A 26,193-nucleotide genomic window follows, 5' to 3' on the forward strand; every position below is an offset into this window, starting at 1 on the left:
GCACCTGTCGCACCAAGCTTCGTGCGACAGGTTGCCTTCTTCTACCTCAGTATTTGTTTGTTTTCGCCAGTCCTTTCGTCTTTGTTCGTCTCTTCTTATTCGTATGTAATATCTTCTTCTACCTCAGATCGAATCTCATCCGACAACCCAAACAACAAAACAAAATCAGCTTTTTAATTCTCTAAAATCCAATTTCGGAATTCAAATTCCCCGGGATTTTCCATCAAAAGCCACGTTGCGAAATGCTAGGCGGGCTGTACGGATACCTACCTCCACCCTCCGATGAGGACAAACCCACCAACACGACCACCACTGTCTGGTCAATTTTCGCGCCACCACAAACCATCCTCAAGCCCCAATCCAAACCCAAAACCACCCAAAATTCTCTCCCGACTAGACCCCATTCCTCACCTGCAATCGCACCTTCCCCCGACGACGTGGTAGCGCTGCCGCAACCGGCATTGGTCGACGTGACTTCGACCGTAATCGAGGAGCACGACCCCGCTAGACCGAACGATTACGAGGATTATAGGAGAGAGAAGAAGAAGAAAGAGGTGGATGTTGAAATTAATAGAGAACTGGAGAGAAGAAGGCAAGAGGAAGAGGAAAGGGAGATGAGAGAGAAGGGTAATTTGGTCTCAACGGTTCTTTTATGGCTAATATTGATAGAAATTTGTTTGAGGGGTTAAGATGAAAAAAACTAAAATTTTTATGGTTATTAGTGTAAATTTCCCAAATAAATCATGTTAGTCATGTAATATTTTCATCCCATCAAAATCTTTATATCAAATTAGTTTGTATAAAAAATTCATTGATCTAGGATTATTCCACTTGTACTGTGTCTATATATATCTATATGTAAATGGTATTTTTTAAAAAGAAAAAAGGGAATTTTAAAAAATCAAGGTTGTATCAGAAGAAAATGATCAAATCTGTCCAGGTTTATATATAATGATGTTTTGTATAGTTAAACTCAGTAGTAAATCATGAAAACGATTAGAATAACCACCACATAAAAATATTTAAACAAGGTCATCGATTTATATACATATACAAACACACGACACATTTAATTAGTACAGGTCGACACATTTAATTAGTACAGGCGGACACAGATCAATTGGGGTTTCCTTCCTGCAGCAAAATAAAGAGATCCCGAGCTTTCCTAAAATGATATTAAGAAAAAGAAAACAAATTTTACAGTGCCCTAATTAAAATAATCCACTACAAATTTTGTCAGGGATCTCATTAAGCAGTGATTTAAACATCCATCTTCAATTTTGATTAAATTATTTAAAGTCTCTGGCTGCATCAGCTACCAAAGGGAAATTAATCCCGAGCATTTCCCCCCATCTTCATCTTATTCTATCTGATATAGTCTCAATGGCAGGCTGCGTAAGCTGCAAAGCCAGACTATTTCTTTAGTCTAAGCTAACAATTGACGGTTGATAACACACCTCACCTACCAGTGCAATGAGTTCACTCTTCGAAGAACACGAGGTGGTCTTCTCTTCTCAACAACAGGAATAAGATTCTCCATGAGCTACAAATGAAACCAAAGAATGAACCACGAGTGTGTTAGTTCAGCAAACTAGTAGTCATATTAAAAAGCCATTCTATTTGGACAAAGTTTATGGATAAGTTCATAACTCCTCAAAGTGTTCCACACTTCATAATGGCAATAAAACAATAAAAACCAGTTTATTTGTCATTTCAGATACCCTTACAAGGAACCTGAACATGGATGGTGCAAAGATAACTGGGTTTGCGTACACAACTTGGAATGTTGGCTATTATATCCGACAATTCATAACTCGACAACCCGAAGATAAACTCGAGAAATATTGGCTCATGAAAACACTTTTGTTCATCAATTTCTATCTAGATGATTTTTGCATATGGTCAAGTCATGCACAATAAGTCAACAAAAAGCATGTGCATGATTTCTGTCCACCCAAGTCGCATCTAGATTCTAGACATGTTGGTAGTCAAAATTGACAACTGGAAAATTGATTGCCCAAGAAAAAGGACTGATGCAGTGACGCTACAATAGGCATACAAAACATGTGCACATCATTATGCAGACAAAAAAAATCATATCCACAAATAATCAAAATTAACCATTAAAAAGATCAATAATGTCATCTCTCATTTTCGTGCATAAACATACAAATGCATGATAAGTGTTAAAAATGACATTTCTGTTTGATGTCTATATCAAATCCTGGATTATATAGTTAGGAAACACAAGCATAGATCAGCCGAATACACACCTGCTTAAACCTCTGCTTGTTCTGCTCAGCCTGCAATTATAAATTCAACTCATAAGAAGCTTGTAAACGGGCGCGTGGGGGGGGGAGGGGGAATTGAGTACAAAAGGAGGGAAATGCAAGAAATGAAATCTGGAACCATTCAAGTTTCAAATGAATGATTACTGTTGGCACAGTCATGTCCAGGGAGGATTTAGATCCTGAAGAACATAAGGCTTATCCATTCAAAAATTACGTAGGATATAATTTAGAACAAATGAACAAGAGAAGGGAAAAGACAGCGAAAGAAAGTTTTTGTTTATACATAAAATTAGACCTTAACGCATATAAAGCAGATAGTAGATGCTAAAATTCATTCTTAAGATGATTCAATTAACAAAGTTCAAGAAGTCAGCCAATTAATAGATCAAGGTCATATCTCATACGCAGAACTCTTGACCAACATATGAACTGATTATATGATCCTCAAAAAAGCTTATCCATGATGCACTTCTATGGAAAGCAAGATAACCATTATTATTAACTTATCAAATTATGGGTTCACAAAACTCAAATGCCCTTCAACTTCAGCAGACAGCCATGTTATGAACGATCAAATTATGGTAATCAGAGCAAAGAATTCTTCATAATTATCATAAGATAAATACCTCTTCCCTCAGCAGCCGTGCTTTCTCCTCCTCCAGCTGCGTCACCAGCGACTCCAATTCAACTGTGTACGCCTGATCATAAAGAAGAAAAAAGGAAAAACTACTTAAAATCCCCAAGTTTAAAAACACTCGCGTAAAGAAGTACAAATGTTCTTGTAACTAGTTAAACAACAGAGTCGGCGCAATATATTGCTTTACTAATAATTTTTCCAATTATTCATTCCTTAATTCGTATGAAAATTAAACACGAATTAATCTGAAGTTTCATAAATTTTGTAATTAAAAGAAATTAAAAAAAAAAAAAGAACCTGCTTTCGCTCTCTGGACCTTGCAGCAGACTCTCGGTTCTTGATCATTCTCCTCTGCTTTTGCTGAGTTGCCTTATCCATGGGTGGCTCTTCAACAATTCGCCTCTTCCCTCTCCCTCCCCCTCCCCCTCCCCCTGGCCCCACCACCACCAACTGATTATTGTTATTACTATTAATATTATTAATATTATTATTGTTGTTATTGTTGTTGTTTCCGTAGGGTCTCACGTCTTCCTCTCTAACCGCCCCAGCTTTCGTCAAAAAATCTTCAAGCGTCATCTCCTCATCGGCTGCACCCGCCCGTCTCTGATCGCTACCTCCCGCCACGATCTGCTTCCACACTTCATCCACCGATTTATTGTTATCATCATTACTACTATTGTTGTTGTTATTATTATTAGTACCAGAATTATCGTTGGCACTACCGGTGTCATTGACGTCGCGTGGAATCGAGGCGCCGCTGCCGAGTGCGAGCTGATCCGGCGTCGGCGTTGCGTATATGTTCTTCAGAAGATCGTCCATGTTCATGGAGCCTAAGCAGTTTGGCGGATCATCGGCGAGCATGCTGGAGAGAGAGGAAGGACATATAGATGATGGCTGCTGCTGACATGGCAGATCCGTATTGGTCGTTGACGCGGTCGCCATAACCTTCGACGACGCCATCATTTTTTCTTCAATTAAAAAAAAAAAAACTCCCCCAATTTTCTCGCGCAAGTACACCTCTTCTTCTCCTTCTTCGCCTCTTGAATTTTCGTTCCTTTATAAAATTTAACTTAAACAGAAAAGATAAAAAAAAAAGGCACAAAAGATATTTTCTTTTTATATCAGAATCAAGAAGTATCCTACTCACCACCACCAGCAGCATAAGATGCGAAGATAAATACTAGCTGACGGCGGAAATATCGAACGCGTGGAAGATGGAGGGGTATTTTAGTCTTTTCAACAATAAGGGTGATTTTGTCATTGTGGCAACTGTGTACGCGGAGGCTGCCATCGAGCGAGTACGTGTGAGCGTTTGTGATATTTATCTAAGCGAAGTCGCCCGTTATCCTGCCAACTCGGAAAAAGTTAGTTGGAAGCTTGTGGATGACTGATCTGATTTAATAATTAAGTCGTCGTACACTTGTTCCAATCTTATCCAAATCATTTATAACGTGAGGAAAGTGACTAGATTTACCGATTCAGGTTGCCCACTTCTCTCTGTTTTTCGGTCGGCGATTGCCTATTTATTAGAAAGAGAATCAGTTAATTGAAAAATGTCTCCAGACACTACAGATTTGATTGGAATTAAGTCAAATAATTAGGGATACAATCAATACGTTATCTTAGGGTAACATAGCCCACAGTCCTAGCACTATGACTCTGTTAGATAAGTCAGAAAAATTCAATAAAAATTTAAATTATCTGATTATGAGACCAAATTGTACAGGTATATTACCCTTATAAATACCGTAATAATATTAATAATTTAAAAATATGTTAGATTAAGTTCTTTATTTTTTATTTACTTTCTTTGCGTCTGCCTCTAGCGGAATCTATTAGCAGATTTTTTTTTTTTTTAAAAAAAAAAAAAATGGTTTTTTCTCTTTTTTTGAGGGCCTTTTTTTTCCCCCCGCCAAACAAAGATCCTCAAAAAAGCTTATCCATGATGCACTTCTATGGAAAGCAAGATAACCATTATTATTAACTTATCAAATTATGGGTTCACAAAACTCAAATGCCCTTCAACTTCAGCAGACAGCCATGTTATGAACGATCAAATTATGGTAATCAGAGCAAAGAATTCTTCATAATTATCATAAGATAAATACCTCTTCCCTCAGCAGCCGTGCTTTCTCCTCCTCCAGCTGCGTCACCAGCGACTCCAATTCAACTGTGTACGCCTGATCATAAAGAAGAAAAAAGGAAAAACTACTTAAAATCCCCAAGTTTAAAAACACTCGCGTAAAGAAGTACAAATGTTCTTGTAACTAGTTAAACAACAGAGTCGGCGCAATATATTGCTTTACTAATAATTTTTCCAATTATTCATTCCTTAATTCGTATGAAAATTAAACACGAATTAATCTGAAGTTTCATAAATTTTGTAATTAAAAGAAATTAAAAAAAAAAAAAGAACCTGCTTTCGCTCTCTGGACCTTGCAGCAGACTCTCGGTTCTTGATCATTCTCCTCTGCTTTTGCTGAGTTGCCTTATCCATGGGTGGCTCTTCAACAATTCGCCTCTTCCCTCTCCCTCCCCCTCCCCCTCCCCCTGGCCCCACCACCACCAACTGATTATTGTTATTACTATTAATATTATTAATATTATTATTGTTGTTATTGTTGTTGTTTCCGTAGGGTCTCACGTCTTCCTCTCTAACCGCCCCAGCTTTCGTCAAAAAATCTTCAAGCGTCATCTCCTCATCGGCTGCACCCGCCCGTCTCTGATCGCTACCTCCCGCCACGATCTGCTTCCACACTTCATCCACCGATTTATTGTTATCATCATTACTACTATTGTTGTTGTTATTATTATTAGTACCAGAATTATCGTTGGCACTACCGGTGTCATTGACGTCGCGTGGAATCGAGGCGCCGCTGCCGAGTGCGAGCTGATCCGGCGTCGGCGTTGCGTATATGTTCTTCAGAAGATCGTCCATGTTCATGGAGCCTAAGCAGTTTGGCGGATCATCGGCGAGCATGCTGGAGAGAGAGGAAGGACATATAGATGATGGCTGCTGCTGACATGGCAGATCCGTATTGGTCGTTGACGCGGTCGCCATAACCTTCGACGACGCCATCATTTTTTCTTCAATTAAAAAAAAAAAAACTCCCCCAATTTTCTCGCGCAAGTACACCTCTTCTTCTCCTTCTTCGCCTCTTGAATTTTCGTTCCTTTATAAAATTTAACTTAAACAGAAAAGATAAAAAAAAAAGGCACAAAAGATATTTTCTTTTTATATCAGAATCAAGAAGTATCCTACTCACCACCACCAGCAGCATAAGATGCGAAGATAAATACTAGCTGACGGCGGAAATATCGAACGCGTGGAAGATGGAGGGGTATTTTAGTCTTTTCAACAATAAGGGTGATTTTGTCATTGTGGCAACTGTGTACGCGGAGGCTGCCATCGAGCGAGTACGTGTGAGCGTTTGTGATATTTATCTAAGCGAAGTCGCCCGTTATCCTGCCAACTCGGAAAAAGTTAGTTGGAAGCTTGTGGATGACTGATCTGATTTAATAATTAAGTCGTCGTACACTTGTTCCAATCTTATCCAAATCATTTATAACGTGAGGAAAGTGACTAGATTTACCGATTCAGGTTGCCCACTTCTCTCTGTTTTTCGGTCGGCGATTGCCTATTTATTAGAAAGAGAATCAGTTAATTGAAAAATGTCTCCAGACACTACAGATTTGATTGGAATTAAGTCAAATAATTAGGGATACAATCAATACGTTATCTTAGGGTAACATAGCCCACAGTCCTAGCACTATGACTCTGTTAGATAAGTCAGAAAAATTCAATAAAAATTTAAATTATCTGATTATGAGACCAAATTGTACAGGTATATTACCCTTATAAATACCGTAATAATAATTAATAATTTAAAAATATGTTAGAATTAAGTTCTTTAATTTTTTTAATTTACTTTCTTTGCCGTCCTTGCCCTTCCTAGCGGAATCTAATTAGCAGATTTTTTTTTTCTTGTGTACTCTCTCACTGTCTGAATCCCAAATCCAAGGCCCTGTGTTTCGCTGACTATTATTTAAAAAAAATGGATTTATTTAAAAGGAGAAAAAAAAAACTACAATTTACGTGAGATCCGCTAATGCCATCATTTGGTGCCACAATCTTCCTTAAACAAGACAAAAGCTATGGAAACGCAAAATCACGTATGGAGACGGGTTCGCTCCGTTATCGGTGCGTGACATCATTTAATAGCTTCTTTTTTTTCTTTTCCTTTTTATTATTTATCAAGGATATGTCTTAATAAAAACTCGAAATTTATGATATTTCTTAAAATAGTATTACACATTTTAAATTTTAAATTTTAAAAAAATTTCATAAATGATGTAATATTTTTAATTAGTAAGATAATATAATTGATTCACTTAAATTTTATAAAAAAATTATTAACATTCAATAAATGATACATGGTTTAAAAATAAAATTTATAGAATTCAAAATGGGATATTTATAATTATTCATTTTTTTCCTTTCAAAGTAAATATATTCCTTGTAAGAAGTAGCTAATGTTTTCAGTTTGTGCAATAACTTGCAAAAACTGTCATTGCCATCCCCATTAGTTAGTCAAAGGGCGTGATTACATTGTAGGGATGGCAATGGATACCGTTTGCAGTGGGTTTTTTATTACTAAACTTGTACCCGCAAAAAAATTAAATTATCAAATCCACTTGTAACCCGCTACAGTTTTTAATATTTTCAAGAAAACCCACATGCTGCGGATTTTAACAATTACCAAAGCCACAATGGTACTTAGCAGATTTTTTTGTGGGTTTCCACATTTTAAATTACAAATGTCTAATATGTAAACTTATGATAATAACCTAAACTTCCATATAACATACTCAATTCTAAATTTAACCAATGTAAATAGAAAATTAAAATTTCAACATAAATCCAACACAAACTCTCAAATTTAAGGATAAAATACGCAAATTCATTAAAAAAATACAAATTAATATCTAAAAATAAAAATTATCATTTCATATTATCATTCAACACAAGTTCCAAGAGAAGATATTCATTTCATCACCACCATTAGCATCCATCCAATACGATTCCAACAATAATGATTAAGATTAATATTCTCTAAAGAATAATGCATTTTAAATATTAATCCAAAGAACAAAATTATAATAATGAAATAATTCATGCATTAAGTTAAAAAAATTCAATCAAAATTGTAATAAGTATATAAATATATTTTAGATTTAAATATTTTTAATTAAATTTAAATTTAAAAAATAATTAAAAAGAAGTTGCGGTTTGATATTTGACTAATACCAAACCCACCCGTAACCTAGTGTGGATTTCAATTTATAATACCAAACCCACCCATGACCTACAAAATTACCATTGCCATCCCCATTACATCGCATCACCTATAAGGTCCTGTTACCATGGATATGATTTATCAGTGAAATATATGGTTAATTGCGTAATATACTAGCTTTAACGTAATAGAAATAAGAAAATTAGTAGTAATAGAGTCACAAAATCTTATACAAATTATTTTTATATAAACTGATGTGTTATATCATTAGTTAAGTTAAAAATATAAAAATAATAAAGATATATCATGTGGGGCACGAGTGGTTTTATTCAACTAATAATGTTATACCACATCAATTTGTATAAGAGTTATATCATTACTTTAAGAAAATACTATAATCTATTAGTCTTGCTTTTGCTATATGAATAGTGCTATTTACGCCGTAAAATTATTTCAATACCATATTACTCATTAACTAATTTTTTACTCAATATACTCTTTAAAATATCAAAAATATTAGATTGACAATTTTTATTTGTACTACACAATCATAAAACTATTCAAACTATTCCACACATCCACATGAAGATAATCAAATTAAAATTGGATGGAGATTTAGATGTTTAAGCATTAATTTTTGTTCCCAAAATGAAGAGTAATAACACCAAATCTACTTGTGAACGGATTAATTAGGGCATAGGAGCTTGATTTGGTACGACTTTTTATAAGAAAAAACTCATCTTGGTCTGTTTGCTTGCTTGCTACGTACAGCCATTGATATGTCGGTGAGCTAATTGAAGTATTGAACGGCATAATTCTTTACTCACGTAGTCTCAATGTGCGGCTATAAAAAATCTTTTAAAAAAATAATTTCAAAGAAATTTCATCTAGTATTATTATTATTATTATTTTCAAGAATCAAAATGGGATTGCAAATTTTTCAACTCAGCATTGTTTAAGATTCAAAAAGAAATGTTTAAGGAAAGTAATTATAAAACAAATGGATGTACAAGATAAGTATTCAAAGTTATTATGGTATATTGATTCATAAGAGACTTTTTTTAAATAATAATTCTCATTATGGGTATCTTTGTAATAAATCATTTTATTATAAGGGTGGTGATATTTCAACTCACCAAAGTACTTTATACCCATTTACTAAAGAAATCAATCCTTAAAATAAAAAAAATAAAAAAATTACTCAATAAACTGATTGAAATACCAAATATGCCTTCTAATAGCTTTATTCTTATTTCGACATTTTTTACCAAACGAACCCACTAAAATTATTTTTGCAGTCATTGATTATACCGAGTTCATTTTACACGTTTGATATCAAGCAACCAAACAAATGGTCAAATAATTGACATGGAGAAATTAGTAGAACTATTTTACTATTGTGTTAATTTTTTAAGTAGGGCAATTTTTAGAGAAGTCTAAAATGATGAAGATAAATTTTCTTTCCATCTCTAGTGTTATTTCACTGCAAATGATATCAAATTCCAGATTGAAATACCCGTAGAAGATAATTGGGCAAAGGCAGTACGTGGGCAATAGCTTCTGATTATTATTAAAGCCTGTCATCAAGAGCATGATTGATGACTTGATGTTATGGTAAGCCCTCTCTTTGTCTGGTTTGCACTTTGCAGGCTATCGGTTTTTTTTTTTTTTTTTTAACGGAAAATAAATCTTTCATTAATCAACCACACTGTCAAGTACAATTTCAATTTCTGCTGGAATCGTTCCCAACCAGACAGTATATGTATTCTCTCTAAGAGTAAATTTTGCTAGAGAGTGGGCTGGCATCAGCATTACAGCACCTAAGAACATAATGAACCATAGTTTCCCGCAAATCTCTTCTCTGCTTTTGAATTTCGGAGATTACCCAAAAGATTTCTGTTCTGCTGCCCTTTATATTGTTGACCAGCTCAGCTACTTCTAAGCAATTGCAGGCTATCGGTTTTTAGTTGAACAGAAATTGAGGAAACATTTGTCCAATTTCGCTAAGGCTTGAACAATTCGAAATGAATGTAAATGTTTAAACTGACTAATTACTTAAGAGTTTATGAAAATATGAATGTTCATTGTGAAAAATTTCAGAGATAGGGTTAAATATGGTCTAGAAAGTAAAATTTTTTCTTTAATAATAATTATTTGCCTATAGTAGTAGTTTATATTGTGGGCGTTTTAATAATATGAATTTTTATTAAATTGTGGGTTTAGTTCGTATTTTGATGGATTCAAATAAGCTCATCCTTATTATATAATAAGGGTATTTAAAATAATTTTTAGAGTATAAATGACCCAATGTCTGTTATATTATGTTATTTACACCACTCTTAAATATATTATAAAAATAATATTTATATTCTTTAGACCACTTCTAGGTATAAAAAAATTTATTTTTATTCAATCAAATCTATCAATGCATCAGATTCACACAATATGCATGATGTATCACAAAACATTTGAGAAGGGTCGTAAAAATATTTTTACCAATACGAAAAATTTTGTTACCAGTTTTAAAAAGATTGTGGGTTATTATTAATTAAAGATGACACATTGTAGGTAAATCCTTATTGAAAAGAGACCAGCATGCCCAGCAAGAGCAAGATTTTTTATTTATAAGAAATTCTATATAAACTCATATATTTTGTGATAGCGGTTACTCCCCCCCCCCCCCCCCCCCCCCCAAATAGAGAATCAATATACTTACAAATATAAATTGTAACAAATAATTAATAATTTATAACAAAAAAATGGGTGGGGCTTTTTGTACTCTAAAAATTACTATAAACGCTCTAATTTTATAAAAGTTTTATTACAAAAATACTCATTGAATGAATTGCTATTGAGGACTACTAATTATAAGTCAATATTACATAATTACTTGAACATCTATATACCACATTCAATTATTCAATGTACATAATCCTCATGCTTTATACCTTAAAACTTTTATTTCTAACATCTTAATCAATATTTAGATGAATAGGCTATCATCACCTTTGCCACACGTACTCTACCATGAAGCAAAGTAGTGAGTCCTAATATGGAACTATCAGTAAATCTCACTAAATTTTATTTTAAAATGTTCGTATATTTAAATTAAAATCTATTGCTTTTCCAAATAATAGAGCCTAATGTCACGGGACGAGACACTAAGGTAGCATTTTTTCTTTTGGTCTGAAATTTGAGTATATTTGAATTGGTATGAATTTTGGATGGACCTGACTATTTGATTCTGAATATCATTTATTGTATTTTCTTAATGTTTGAAAATAAGTACCAAGTTATTTTTTTTAACTTAAAAAAATCTTAAATCAAGTAAGTTTGCACTTGCACCCTTACATAAATTTAATGTTAAATAAATAATAAACATCTCAAAGAATATAAATAATATAGTATTTTATTATAATATACATTAAGTTCCAATGAATATCACCCTTTAATAATCTAAACTAGAATATGATGATCAATTTTATTGTAGTTTATGATGTTTTGTATGAAAAATATTCATAAAAACTTACAAAGATAAATAATGTTAGCTTGAAGAAAATATAATGATAAAAATAAACACAATCTCTCACTATATTATCATAAGGTATAGAGATGAATAATAACACTAACGAATAAGTTTAATTTAGGCGAAGATGAAAATAAATTAATTTGAGCAGGGACATTTTGGAGAATATGTTGTAATGATGTCATTTTAGAATTTTTAGATTAAGTGAAAATAAAAAAAATTTGGCTTAATATCTTAATGAGTATGACTGGAAATTTTCATTAATTTGAAAAAATAAACAGACTTAATGACTTAATTAATTATAATTAAGTCAATTAAGTCATTGACTTAGAAAAATAAACAATTCCTATTCCCTTAGTTTATGTTTGGCTGGAAGAAATGATAAAGAGAAGACAAATGCAAAAGAAAGGGGAGAAAAAATGAGAAAAAAAAAGGAGAATCAATCACATTTTTATTATTTGATTGAAAATGAAATTAATATTTCTCTTCTTTTTTCTTTCTCCTCTTTTCTCCTCTCTTTATATTTTTTTAAACTAAACATGTTGAGACAGTAAAATAATCAATTTTTCTCACCGAAGATAAATTTTTACATTAGATGGACATAAGATGATTATTAACAAACTGATTGATGAAATAATTTTGGGGTATGCGTGATGGTCCACGTGGTCTCTTTTTCGGTGCCGTGTAATGTCAATCAAAGTATGAATGGAATCTTCTCCACTTTGCGTGTGAAACTCCACTTTCTTTCCTAATCTCGCATGCCTGTCGACCAAGAGAGAAATTGTTGGCCTTCTTTTACTTTCCTGTTTTTATTTTCGGTTACAGTAAATATTAAAAAATCTTTTAAAGAACAAACGTAAATTTTAACAATAGGGTTAATGGGCAGGGGATGGCCATGCCCATGGGCCATCAGATCCGATCTCCGTCCGACCCGACCTATTTTTTATCTTAATAGTGATGGGCTAGGCTGGCATATGGCTTGGGCCAGAGATGGACTAGAGAAGGCCCAGGTCATTGTGTTGTTGGAAAGGCCAAGCCCATTTTAGCTTGGCCAAGCTTGAGCACAGGGTCAGGCCCGATTGTTGTTATTATTATTTATTTTTGGTGTATTTGAAACACTGGAAAATTATAATATGCGTACTTTAAAAAATAGGCTGGGGTGAATAAGTAAACAATACTTAAAGTAGGCTCAAAATTTCGTCTATGGAAAATACCGAAATTAACTTTTTCCGTTAATTCAAAGGAAGTGAGAAATGGGCCATCGCCTAGACAAAAAGGATTTGATAAATTTAATTTAACTAAATTTTGGGCTAAATATAATTTTTCATGAGGAAATCAATGATGCATTAAGAAAAAGAAATTTATTATGTGAGCAAAGAAATTTGCAGTTAGTTAAAAAAAGATATATATATTTTTTAAACTTTTGCCATGCTTTGGCCTTTTTTTTAATTTTTTCTTTTTTCCATATGGAAGCCTAGGTTTAGGGCCAACCCAGTGTGGACATGCGTACTTGAAGCCTGGGCCTTGGCATTTCTTGCCAGTCCTAATTGACCACACTCCCCTTCCCCTCCTGACCCAGTGAGATTGCGATCATTATTGGAGTGAAGTCCGGGAGACAATTATAGTTTTATTTGATATAATTTTTTAAATAAATTAATAGAATTTTTACAAGTACTTTTGTTTTTTAAAAGAACTTTTATTGAAAATTAAAAAATTGTTATAATAGACAAGTTTTAAATTTGCTGTAAAAGGAATTAAAATTTATGAAATAAAAAATTCAAAAAAATAATAAGATCGTGAAAGAATAATAGACAGTTTAAATAATTTAACGTTTAAAAAAAATCTCTCTAGCTGCTGTTGTCAAAATTTCAAAATTTGAGTTCATCTTAGTAGAGATAAACTAATTTATTTAATCCTAGGACAATTAGCACGTCTTCAAATTCCTTATAAAATCCTTTTCTGAAAATACTCCATCGAACAAATAAATAAATTTATTATTTCACAAATACCCTCCACCCCGTTCCTAACTTTTATCACGAGACACCAATGTCACCATTTTTGCATACTGAGGGAATCACATTTACATTAATTTGTAAATTTTCCTCTAGCATTGTTTATTATATATCATATATATCAGGAAGAAATGGATTTTTTTTTGTTTATTTTACTTTTAGAAGATAAATGATATGGTTAAATATTAGAATAAAAGTTGTTTTATACAACAATTCCCAAGTAAAAGAGCTCTCAGATTGCTTCTTCTTTAGAATAATAATCTTGATTTTAAACAAATTTTCTTTCAAAATGAGAAAAAAAAAACACTTTTTTTATTCGAAGAAGGGGAAGAAGCACATTAATATGGGGCTTTGTTAGGAAAGGATGAATTAAGAGTATTTAGGGCACTAAAAGTAAAGGTGTTAAAAAAAAAACCTTTTTATTATTTATGGGTTCCTTTTAGGAAAGGGGTTCTAAGAGTTGTTTATAGATGTGTTAGTAGATTTTTTTTTTTTTTTTAAAAAGTAAAAATGGGGATCCGACTCAAGTAAGCAAAGATCCCATTATTAGAACATGTGGATTGAATTCTTGGAATCATGATCCATTCATCCCATGACTTGGATCCAGAAAGTTCCGAGTCCGCATTATTTTTACGAATTAATAAACAAAATTGAAATTGAATAATCCAATGGCAATTGCTGCTACAATTTTTAATCAAAGTTCAATGCTTTTTTCAAAACGAAGTTAACGTCATAGTGATTTTGATAGCTATTTTCCTCCAAGCAACTATCAAATCCAAATCCCTTAATTTCAGGAAAATTTTCCAATCATAACTCTTTGGTGTTAATGCTCACAAAATGGGTTATGATACGATTACATGATGCAGATATGACACAATTTTTTTCATACTCCTGTTGACAAATTTGACACAATAAAAAAGGAGTTAACACAATATGACATGATAAATAACCGTACTGTGTCCATACTGGACCACTTCAACGTGATTATATTTTTATAACATGAATATCAGTTAATATGTGGTATTATTATTAAAACAATTAATATATATATTGAACAGTAAATTAATTATTTGTGTAATATCATATTGTATTATAAATTTATTCATGTCATATTTGTGTTATGTTAATTATTTTTATAAATAATATTGACATATTTATCATTTTTAAATTAATTTTTATTTTTTTATTAAATATGTTAAACGGATCATATCTATATTTTGATGTTTTGACATAATTGATAAATGACTCGTATCCATGTTTGTAGATTTGACACGACACTAATAAAACGGTACAAATACGATAGGGTTACACGAATTGACATCTCTAGTTAATGCCAAAAGCTTTGGCTTCATGAACTCAGCTCGACTTCGGGTTCAGCTTAGCCTTTAACCAACATAGTGTGATAGTGACAACAACATGAAGTCCAATGGTTATCAAAGACATTGAAATGAATCAATTGTTGTGATGGGTAGTGATTTGTTTTCGTCATCGATTCATGAATCCAGCATTTTAATTTGCTCCATCCATATTGGGATCTTAAAAAAACCCATCTGAAATCTGTACATATTGTTGATGCGGAAATCTGCTCGCCCTTGGACCGACCAGATTCTGTCACCAACGTTTGTGTTATCAACTGTCACTCGAACCACTGGGGTTGGAATTGTTGATGCGGGATTCCGGTTCTCCTCGTTCTACGACCAGGATTTCTGCCCGATCAACTTCTTCACGACCAGAAGGTCTTCTCGTGAGGCTTCTTCTCCAGAGGTTCCTGCGCACACAGACAAGTCAGAGTACGCCGGTTGTTTTCCCGGCGCAAACCCTCCGACGCTCAAGTCAGATATGAAGGTTCCGGGAACGCTCGCCACAGATCTTATGGCTTTTTCGTGGTTTTCTCTTCTTTTGAAGTTCTTTTTTTAATCTAAAAAATGCTAACCCTTTTACCTTCGTTGGCTACCTTTTTATAGGCTTCCCCTGAATCCCAGTCTTCCGCTTTTTTCGAGACAGTATGGGACTCTGACTGCTGCGTTATGGGCAAACGCGGGATCTTGCGTGTTACGCCACGGTTCTGGGGAAAGCGTGGCTGTCGTGGTTCTGTGAGATCTTGCGTGTTACGCCACGGTTCTGGGGAAAGCGTGGCTGTCGTAGTTCTGTGAGATCTTGCGTGTTACGCCACGGTTCTGGGAAAAGCGTGGCTGTCGTACCTAGATTCTCGGGCTGAGGAGCCCGTCTTGCCGACTGCCGTCGACCGGGTCTCCTCACCTCTCGACCTCTAGCCGGAATGGCCTTATGCTTCTTACAGGAAATTGGCCTCGTGGATGACGTGCTTGTGGGTGAGCAGGATATTTCTGCTCTTGTTCCCCCGCGCACCAGGCTTTTACGGGACATATCGGTTCGCAGAACTCTGCCATCAGATATCTGCTCACCATGCCTGGTCTCGTCGACGTATTTCTCCCAAACACATATATTATTCGCATCTAGATGCATTAATATTAATGTGGATCCAGATCTGGGTCCAATATAATTATATCCGAATTAGATCTATTTTTGCCATATTGATTTGACCTTAAAAAGTTCTATTTGAAAATAACCAAATAATACCAAAAAAATTTAGAAGAACTCTGAGAAGTAAATAAATATATATTAGATAAATTATGCTAAACATACATGACTCAAAGATGACTCATGTGCTAATAATTTATATATTATTTTAATATTTCCTTAAATTAATTTTATGTTAAATTTATATTTTATTGTGTTAGTTTTTACATTAATTTTTATATTTTATTTTTTTAAATATAATATAAGATTAAAGAAAAATTAAATCGAAACATTTAAGAAGAAATCTGTTTGAAGGAATCAGAAAGAGAAGGGAATAAAGAATTTAATTTAAACAAATAAAGAAATTAACCATTATGCATGCATGCATGCACGCACGTGGAGAGCATTTTGATAGATTAAATAGCAAGCATGTGATGGGCTTCAAAAATTCTTGTTGGCTGAGGAATCACATAGGCCGCTAGCAATTACTATATAAAGGCCACAATTGAAGCATTATATGAGGGCACGAGCGGAAGCCAAGAGGAGAAGCCACAGAACCGAATAAGAAAGAGAAAAAAAGATAAGCAGCAGCCGCACTAATTAGAAGAAAAAGTCGAGAGCAGCAGGACCAATTTGGAGGAAGACGCTGAGGTTAATTCCGGGGGCGAGGCTATTTTGGGTCTGGCTGTAGCCCGTCCAAAATTTTTAAAAATTTATAAAAATACCATTGACTTAGTTTATAAAACTATCATTATTTGCACTTTCATTTACAGTTGTAACCACTCTATCATTTACAATTTTGTCATTCGGCCCATTCGTTTAAATAAACTAAGAAAAAGAGGATTCCGTTTATTAAATAAAAGGGTCCATTCATATGAATAAATTAAAAAAAATGGATTCTCTTTTTAAAGGTTCTAGATTCCAGAACATGCACCTCTTCTCTTAGCTTTTTCGTTTTTTTTTTTCTTGACTTCTTCAATTCTTCATCTTTTTGTTAGTGAGAAAATTTATTTATTTTTATTCACTTACAACATATTTATAAACTGTGAGGTAGTAAAAACTAGATTATCTCAGTTAGAAGAACTATATAGGGGTCGCAACTATACATGATTAGAAAAACTGATTGTATAAGATTAAATTATTGTTAGGTCAAATCGGCGGCGAGGCTATGTGTGGGCTGGCGTGGGCTATAGCCCGTCCAAAATTTTAAAAAATTTACAAAAATACCATTGGCCTAGTTTACAAAACTATCATTATTTGTACTTTTATTTACAGCTGCAACCACTCCATTATTCACAACTTTGCCATTCGGCCTATTCGTATAAATAAACTAAGAAAAAGGGGATTCCGTTTATTGAATAAAAAGGGCCAATTCATATGAATAAATTAAAAAAAAAGGGATTCCCTTTTTCAAGTTTCTAGATTCCAAAACGTACACTCTCTCTTCTCTTGGCTTCTTCGTTCTTTTTTTTCTTGGCTTCTTCAATTCTTCGTCTTCTTCTTGGTAAGAAAATTTATTTTTTGTTTAATCACTTACAATATATTTATAAACTGTGAGGTAATAAAAGCTAAATTATCTCAGTTAGAAGAACTATAAAGGGGTTGCAACTATACTTGATTAGAAAAACTGATTGTATAAGATTAAATTATTGTTAGGTCAAATGGAGACCATAAATTCAATCCAAATATAATGTTAATTTGTCAATTAAACTTATTTTTTGACTTTTGAATAGTGTCAATGTGTTATTGTGATGAACTAACGGTTCTATGCTTTTATTAATTTGTTAATTAAACTTATCAGTGATTTTTTTAATTGCTTTTATATTTTTACTTCTTTATTTTTCAGGCGTTAATTAATGTCAAACAATCAATCATTAAAGCCTACAAAAACTCTTTTTTGCATTTTTAAGAAAAAAATGGTGGTCAGTCATCAAGTGAGGTTTCATGTGACGTTGATGATCCTAAATTAGATGAGCAACCCACATCTAAGTCTCGAAGAGTTGAAGCTCAAAGTGAAAATATTGTCTCATTAAAACATGATCCAAAGTTACATAAATCAATATTGACATATCATGTTAATCAACAAGATGACATTAGGAGAATGTATATCAGCATGGGTCTATATCAACCAAAGTTAGAAGAGTTTCCACCTTCATTTGATGGACAACAATTTCGTCAATTTCAATACACTTGGTATGCACAATTTCCTTGGCTTGAGTATTCTAAAGAAATGGACGCTACATATTGTTTTGCATGTTTTCTTTTTTATGAAAAAAAGAAAAATATCCTAAGTTTACAATTGGAGGGTTTAAGAGTTGGAAGAGAATTAATAGTGGAGAGAGATGTTCTTTTTTGCATCATGAAGAGGGGCTTAATTCACATCATACTTAGGCTATGCTAAAGTGGGGTGGTTTAAAGAATCCATCTCAACATACAGATAGAGTCATGAATGCACAATCATCACAACAGATTTTACAGAATATATTGCAGCTTCAGACCTCAATAAAAGCTGTTAAATGGCTTGCAAAGCAAGCATGTGCTTTTAAAAGCCATGATGAGTCCATTAAATTCTTTAATCCTAGAAATTTTATTGAAATAATAAAGTATTCAGCAAGGATGAATAAAGATATTGCTGAAGTTGTCTTGGAAAATGCTCCGGGCAATGCAAAATATACTTCATCCGATATTCAAAAAGAGCTTTTGAATATCATTGGCAATAGAGTGCGGCAAAAGATTCGTGAATAAATTGGAGATGCAAAATTTTGTATTCTTATTGATGAAGCACAAGATGAATCTAAAAAATAGCAAATGACTATTATTTTGAGATATATTGATTGTGATGGATTTGTTCGTGAACGGTTTTTTGAAGTTGTGAATGTGAAAGAAACTAGTGCATCTACTCTTAAAAAAGAAATATGTAATGTCCTTATTCATTATAATCTTTTGTTGAAGATTTACAAGGACAAGGATATGATGGTGCTAGTAATATACGAGGTGCATAGAATGCATTGCAAGCATTATTTTGAGAAGACTGTCCATATGCATATTGTGTACATTGTTTTACTCATCGGCAGCACCTTACATTAGTGAAAGTTTCCAAAGATGTGCCTGATATATGGATTTTTTTTTTCAACTTTGAATTCCATTGTCAATGTTTTTGGTTCCTCTCCTAAGCGTCATTCTGAGTTGAAATCTATTAGGGAGGTTGAAATTATTGATCTGATAGCCTCTAGGGACCTTGAAACTGGTACAGGAGCTAATCAAATTTGTTCATTACAACGACTTGGAGCAACTCTTTGGAGCTTCCCTCAGCAGGTTAATCAGTATGTTTGGTGTTGTTCATCAGTATCTTGAAAAGTTGATTTGCAATGGATCGAATAATGACATACGAGGGGAAGCTAAAGGTGTGTATGATGCAATGTCAACCTTTAAATTTGTTTTCATCTTGCATTTCATGAATAAGGTTTTATGGATAAGTGATTTACTTTGTCAACCATTACAAATGAAATCTCAAGACTTTTTAAATGCTATACATTTAATATCAGCTACAAAATCACTTCTTCAAAACTTAAGGGAGAATGGTTGAGATACTTTTATTAAGAGTTTGGTATCATTATGTGAAAGTCATCATATTGATGTGTCTGGAATGAATGATCACCATATGAAAGGTACGATGCGTTCTTGTCAGCAGAAAGATTATGTTACAGTGGAGCATTATTATCAAATTGATTTGTTTAATGCTGTAATAGATTTTCAGTTAATGGAGTGAAATAATAGATTTACAGATCAAATAATGGAACTTCTTACTCTGAGTTCTGCTTTGAATCATGTTGATTTTTTCAAATGATTTAATGTTGATACTATGTGTAATCTTGCATCGAGATTTTATCCTCGAGATTTTACTTAATCTGAGATACTTGCTTTGAGAAGATAGTTAGAATGTTTTTAAATTGATGTGCTTCGTCTTGTTGAGTTTCATTGTATTTCTTCACTTTCTGAATTATGTCGAAAATTAATTAAGACAAGAAAGTCTTAAATTTACTTTTTGATAAATATATTGATTCGTTTAGCTAACTCTTCATGTTTCAACTACAATGACTGAACGAGCATTTTCATATATGAAGCTTATTAAGACACCACTTTGAAATAAGATAAAGAATGAGTTTTTATCAGATTGTATGGTTATCTACATTAAAAGAGGATTTGTAGACACTATCGATTCAGATTCGATAATAGATGAATTTAATTCTTGAAAGTATCGATAGGCGCAACTGAAATAGTACTTAATTGTAATTGAATTGCTTATTGGATTTGATGTATTTTCTTATATACTAATGAATTTTTCATTAAGATTTATATTTTCAGTTGGGATATCATTTAGATTTGGAAAAAAAATTTAGCCCACCCAAAATTTTTTTTCTAGCTCTTACCTTTTTCTTTTCCTTTTTCAATTATCTTACTTGAATGTTCTCAATTAAATTTATAAATTCTCTCTATATTCCCATGAAATAATTTATTTTGCTAGGACTATATGTAGCCTAACTATGAGGATTTATTTCCATAAATCTATGTTATTTTTAGTTTATTATTCCATGATTAAGTGTTCATTATTATGTTTAATACTTTTACATATCTAGCTAATATTTAAATGATTTGAGGATACATAATGAGATCAATAGGAGATTTATGTGTTTTTACTCTGCATAATAGATGTTATGGATTCAACAAAAGATTGAGATATGCCAACATAATTCGTGCAACTTTATTTAACAATTTCCATAGAGCTTAACAAAATTTTGCATATATTTAAATTTACATAGAGATATAGTGAGTTAATATATGAGGGTGTATTTGATATTACTTGAGAGAGATTATTAAACAGGTTAGGGAAATTCATTGTCAACATAGGTAATAATTGTAATAACATAGATGGAGGACCAAATTGGATTGCTTATGGTGAAATTGAAAGTCCTAATGTCTAAATTTCTTGCTGATTTCTGTTATTACTTGCATCTTTATTTAATTCTTAGTTATTTTATTTAGTTTTTAATCTAAATTCACTTATTTGGTTATTCAAATAAATTAGGGTTAAAATAATTTCAATGGCTAATAAGATATACAATGTTTATGGGACGATACTCTACTCTACATTATATTATTTGTGCCTACTAGTACACTTGCTAATTTATGCAATAATGACAAATTTGTAACTTTTCCGTTCTATAAATTCAATTATAACCACTAGACCAAATTTTAATGTCAAAATAATGACGCTTGAAAGCATATCACTTTAATCTTTACCTTAAATATTACATTATTGAGTATAAAAGCAAGCAATGATCATTCTCATAGAAGGTTATTACCAATTAACAAGTTGTTAATCAAAACACATAAACTTGCTTGCAATAAAAAATTAAAATAAAAATCATATCTAAACTTAACGAAATTAACTCAAAATTTCCAAATCTACTTAGGACATATTAATGAACATATACATAGCATTTTGTGGAGAGGAGATTTGGACTTAATTTGCAATATATGATGTGAAAATCTGAAAATTGTAGATAACAATTTTAAAGAGATTTATATATGATGTGAAATATGGTTCAAAGAATCATTTTCCACTACTAAACATTGGATTTTAGTCAATTATTTGAATCATCATTAATTTTCTTTTGAGAAAAACAATCCTAATATAACTACAAGCTCAATATCTTGATCTTTCTTTATTTAGCTATCTAGTAAAACATGCTCTTTAACAATCTCTTTCCATGAAATAACCTAGAATAAGTTCTCCAAATATAATTTAATGAAAGCATCAAAATAAAAAAAAAAGATATAGGCTGAATTGTGAAACAAATAGCTTAGTGTATTTATCTTGAACCCACATGCAATCGAACAAAAACTCATAAATTTGTTCATAATCTGCCACTTAGGTATAGTTCTTGACAATTATGGATCAAAACCCTAAACGAGCAATCAAATCACCATAAAATTATCTAGTTGGCCACCTAAACAAGTAGGATAGCAATTATTGAACACTAAAATTAATTAAATATAAAATTTTCTAGAGAAAGATGAAGAAATTATGAATCTGAAACTTTATCAATAAAAATCCATGTCTAAGATTTTGAAATCAACCTTGATTGATAAAAAGATCACTCATACATGTCTAAATTATTCAAATATTAATTCCATTAAAGAAAACTAACAAAAGACCAGAGAAAGAAAAACTTATTGATTGAATTAAAGTTATGACAACGATCTCTTCTCTCTAATTCGCCTAGTTCTCTCTTCTAAATTGATACTTCACGTTTTTTTCTTATATTTTTTCTATGTCAAGACTTTTTTTTAACGAGTATTTATATAGATCTTTAGTTCTAATACTCGTAGGACTTATAAAATTTGTGTTAGCTCACCTTTTCCTAATAAAAATAGGACTTGGGCCCTAGAAAGTAGGCCTATGTGTTAAAATAGTTTTAAAATATATTTTTAATGTAGGCCCAAATAGTAAATTCGACCGGCCATTCAAGAATCAATATTTATGGGTCAAATATGATCCTTAACTTTAGTACAATTTTGATATAGCCCAATGATGTGAATAAAGCCCATAAATTTATTCAAGAAGCAATCAAAATTCATGAAGCTGAAATCTTACTATTTGGGCTTTTCCAATTCTTCACACCAATTTGTAGCCTTTCCACTTTTTTTCTTCTTTACCTCAAAAACTTTTATAAAACGTGAAACACTAACAAAGATTCAAGAAGTTCATAAAAATATCAAATAACTGCAAAGAAAGTAATAAAAATTAATTTGAAATTATACAATATTTATCGTTTTATCATGAAATGATAAATTGCAATAAGTTCGGTTTTTAGTTAATTTTACAACTAAAACGAATCCGAATGGGTTCGGAAACCGAATCGCCGACCCCTAGTTCGTATTAGGTCAAATGAAATTTTCACTAGTCCGAATCGACTTGCTATTCGATCGAATTGATTTGGACTTGAAGCTGCCAACCTCTAGTAATTTTCTTCTTATTGGCGTAAATTGAGCTGTGATTTTTTTTTTTTAAATTTCTCTTGCGATTATCTCATTTCTTTTCTAAAATAAAGGCCATGATATCTCATGTTTCAGTGAATTTGACGGTTGATTGTATTGAAATTTAATAGTGACTATATTTGGTGGACAAGTAAAGTTTACGAATTGGCTATCTTATTTATTGACTTTATTTGATTATGGCATCTACAAGCAACCAGGCATTCTCGTATGGCGTATTTTCATCTAAGAAGTTTTTGCCAAAGTAGCCTGAAGCAACCATTTGATCGTAACATATTTAGAAGAAAAACTCTAAGTGTTATAGTTATACTCGCTACAGAGGAGTCAGGTGACATTTGAGAACATAAAGCAACTCACAACAATAAGCCCTGTTAAATGAAAAAAAAAAAAAATAAGGTCATCAATTTTGCAATGTTTCAATTTCTCCACTTCATCCACAAACCAAATTTTTAACTATTCCTTTAATCTCGCCATCTGTGTTGCCTCTCTGCAATGTGTGGCCGATAGATGTTGTTCTTTATAGGAATATGATGGTTTCTGAGGGTGGGTATTTTAAAAGGATGAGTGTAGAAATAAATTTTAGAATATATTAAAGGTATTATGTTACCCATGTACTAAGTTAATAATGCTATGACATGTGTGCGTTTATTTTACAAAATTCCATACAAAGCGTGGTTATGTTATATTCAACTACAAATGTCATACATACATTAATTTATTGTATTACCTCTGATGTATTATAAAACTAGAAAATAGAACCGCGCTTCACGCGGCTTTGAAGAAAAAATTTAATATTATCTTTTTTTCTTATTTTACACTTGATGAAACTGATAAAAAATATTAAATGATTTTTTTTTTACGATGAGGTAGTCTTATAAAAAACAAAAAAAAGTTATTAGCCAGCAATACAAATAAAGAAGCAACGCAAGATAAAAAATAAAATGAGAGAATATATTAGAGAGTGATTTTATTCATTCCAATTGTGTGTGTACAAAACAAAAAGATGAACTCTCCTTTTATGGTTACATAATCACCCCATGAAATTAATGAAAAATTATGGATCATAATTCCTTGTGAGATAGTGGGAGTTATAGGGGAGTTAAAGGTTGCTAATGAGAGATAGTGGAGAGAGTAAGAGATATATGTTATGAACATCTATATTTATTTTAATTAATTCATAACACTCTCCCTTGGATGTTCATTACAAAGAATACGCCTCATTAAAACCTTTACATAATTGATATTGTGTAATAACAATCAAATTAATTATGAGAAGATGAAAAGTCAAATCTAAAAGAAAATTTCTCTATTTATTAGATAATAAAGAATATACAAAGATGAAAAATGGTGATGCCACATCACCTCTTCAAGTCCCAGTTATATATATATATATATATATATATAGATATATAGATAGATTCTTTTAACTGAAGGATGTATTCTAATGAATAGGTTTTGTCCGTCCTTTAAAGTGGCCGGATATTTCAACAATGGGAGATGGTTCATGGAATTGTAGTGAAAATGGGGTATGATTCAATGTGTGTTGAGTTATGAATGCCTTGATTGATATGTACGACAGTTCATGAACTAAAAAGATCATGTGGTATCATGGATTTTATGATATTGGGTCATGGAATGGATGGTCAAGGTAAGAAGGCATTGGATATGTTTTCACCTATGTGATTCAGGTTTTGATAGTTTTGATAAGAGGGTTTTGATATTTCACGAACTCATACAATAAGATGTATCAACTATAAATTTTTGCATTCTTTTTATGGAATCTTATATCTTATATTAAGGATTTTTGCTTGTAGGTATCACTTTTTTTCACCATAAAGAGTGCCAGTGAATATGAGTTCGTAAAAAAATTAATTATAGATTATTTCAAGTAATCACAGAATCCAAAAGCTTGAGCTTGTGCTTAATTCAGCGTCTAACAGGGTTATTTAAATTTACATATAAGATATATGGACTACACAACTTGACTTTGATGCCATTTTAAGAACTACTATAGCTAGATAAACGTTTAAGCTCTCTAGGGAAAGGCGTAGCAACAGTATCTAAGATCTAATAGGTTGCATATGATATCTATATATGCACACACAAAAGAAAGATACATAAGCTTAGGCAACCAGTTAATTTGAAAAACAAATAGTGTGCTCAAATGACCAATAAGACACCTTTCTTCCTTTCTTTCCTCTGTCTAGAATTTATAAGTTCTTTTCAAGATTTGTGCTTAAATGTTAAAACCCCTATTTTATTGATAAGTTCTGAATATATTAAGTACAATAGTGTAGGGACGAAAACTGAAAACTTTGGTTATTGAGGCCGGAGTGAATAATGTATATATTTTTTAACTTCTATTATAATTTAGGGGATATCATATATATTAAAAAAAATTAAAATTTTTACAGGGACCATAACCTGTTCTAGTCTCCATTAAGATCCGCCCCTGCAATAGTGCAAGAAAGTGCAGGCCTATTGACTTAAAATTCCAACTTTATATCGTCATCACATTTTTTCCAATCATATTTATTTCGTAAATCATACCGATTTAAGATCTAATTTGTTTTGTATTATGAAAATGCAATTCCCTTCTTCTTCAGTACAACTATTGATGGCCAAAGAAGAACTCAGGTCAGTTCTTTATCACTTCCGTGCACGCTCTAAGTTAATCACGGGATTTTTTCCTTTCACCCAACTTGGATGCCCAATTTTCTTATTTCTTGACGTGAGGTATCTCATTTTGTGTTCCCGTTCCTATTTTGCTGTTATCACTTCTTGTTTTGCAACTGGACAACACTTATCAATTTTCTTCAAGTGAAATAAATTT

At 32.2% G+C, this 26,193-nt stretch overlaps 1 protein-coding gene across 3 annotated transcripts; it reads right to left on the reverse strand.

The window, feature by feature from the left end:
* Nucleotides 1-1,015: 1,015 nt before the first annotated feature.
* On the reverse strand, nt 1,016-6,417 carry LOC18043042 (G-box-binding factor 4). Of its 3 annotated transcripts, none has more exons than XM_006432222.2 (4): nt 5,345-6,417; nt 5,037-5,108; nt 2,274-2,303; nt 1,016-1,543 (listed from the first exon to the last, which is right to left on the reverse strand). In XM_006432222.2, exons 1-4 carry the CDS (start codon nt 6,008-6,010, stop codon nt 1,463-1,465), a joined length of 849 nt encoding a protein of 282 aa, XP_006432285.1. In that variant the 5' UTR covers nt 6,011-6,417; the 3' UTR covers nt 1,016-1,462. The 3 variants fall into 3 exon arrangements, with proteins under 3 accessions (XP_006432285.1, XP_006432283.1, XP_024038930.1); XM_006432220.2 differs by lacking the exons at nt 5,037-5,108; nt 5,345-6,417 and adding exons at nt 2,918-2,989; nt 3,226-4,289; XM_024183162.1 differs by lacking the exons at nt 1,016-1,543; nt 2,274-2,303; nt 5,037-5,108; nt 5,345-6,417 and adding exons at nt 2,310-2,470; nt 2,918-2,989; nt 3,226-4,303.
* Nucleotides 6,418-26,193: the final 19,776 nt, after the last annotated feature.

The sequence above is a fragment of the Citrus clementina genome, unplaced genomic scaffold, assembly GCF_000493195.1.
Source record: "Citrus clementina cultivar Clemenules unplaced genomic scaffold, Citrus_clementina_v1.0 scaffold_5, whole genome shotgun sequence".
In the NCBI taxonomy this organism is placed as follows: Eukaryota; Viridiplantae; Streptophyta; class Magnoliopsida; order Sapindales; family Rutaceae; genus Citrus; species Citrus x clementina.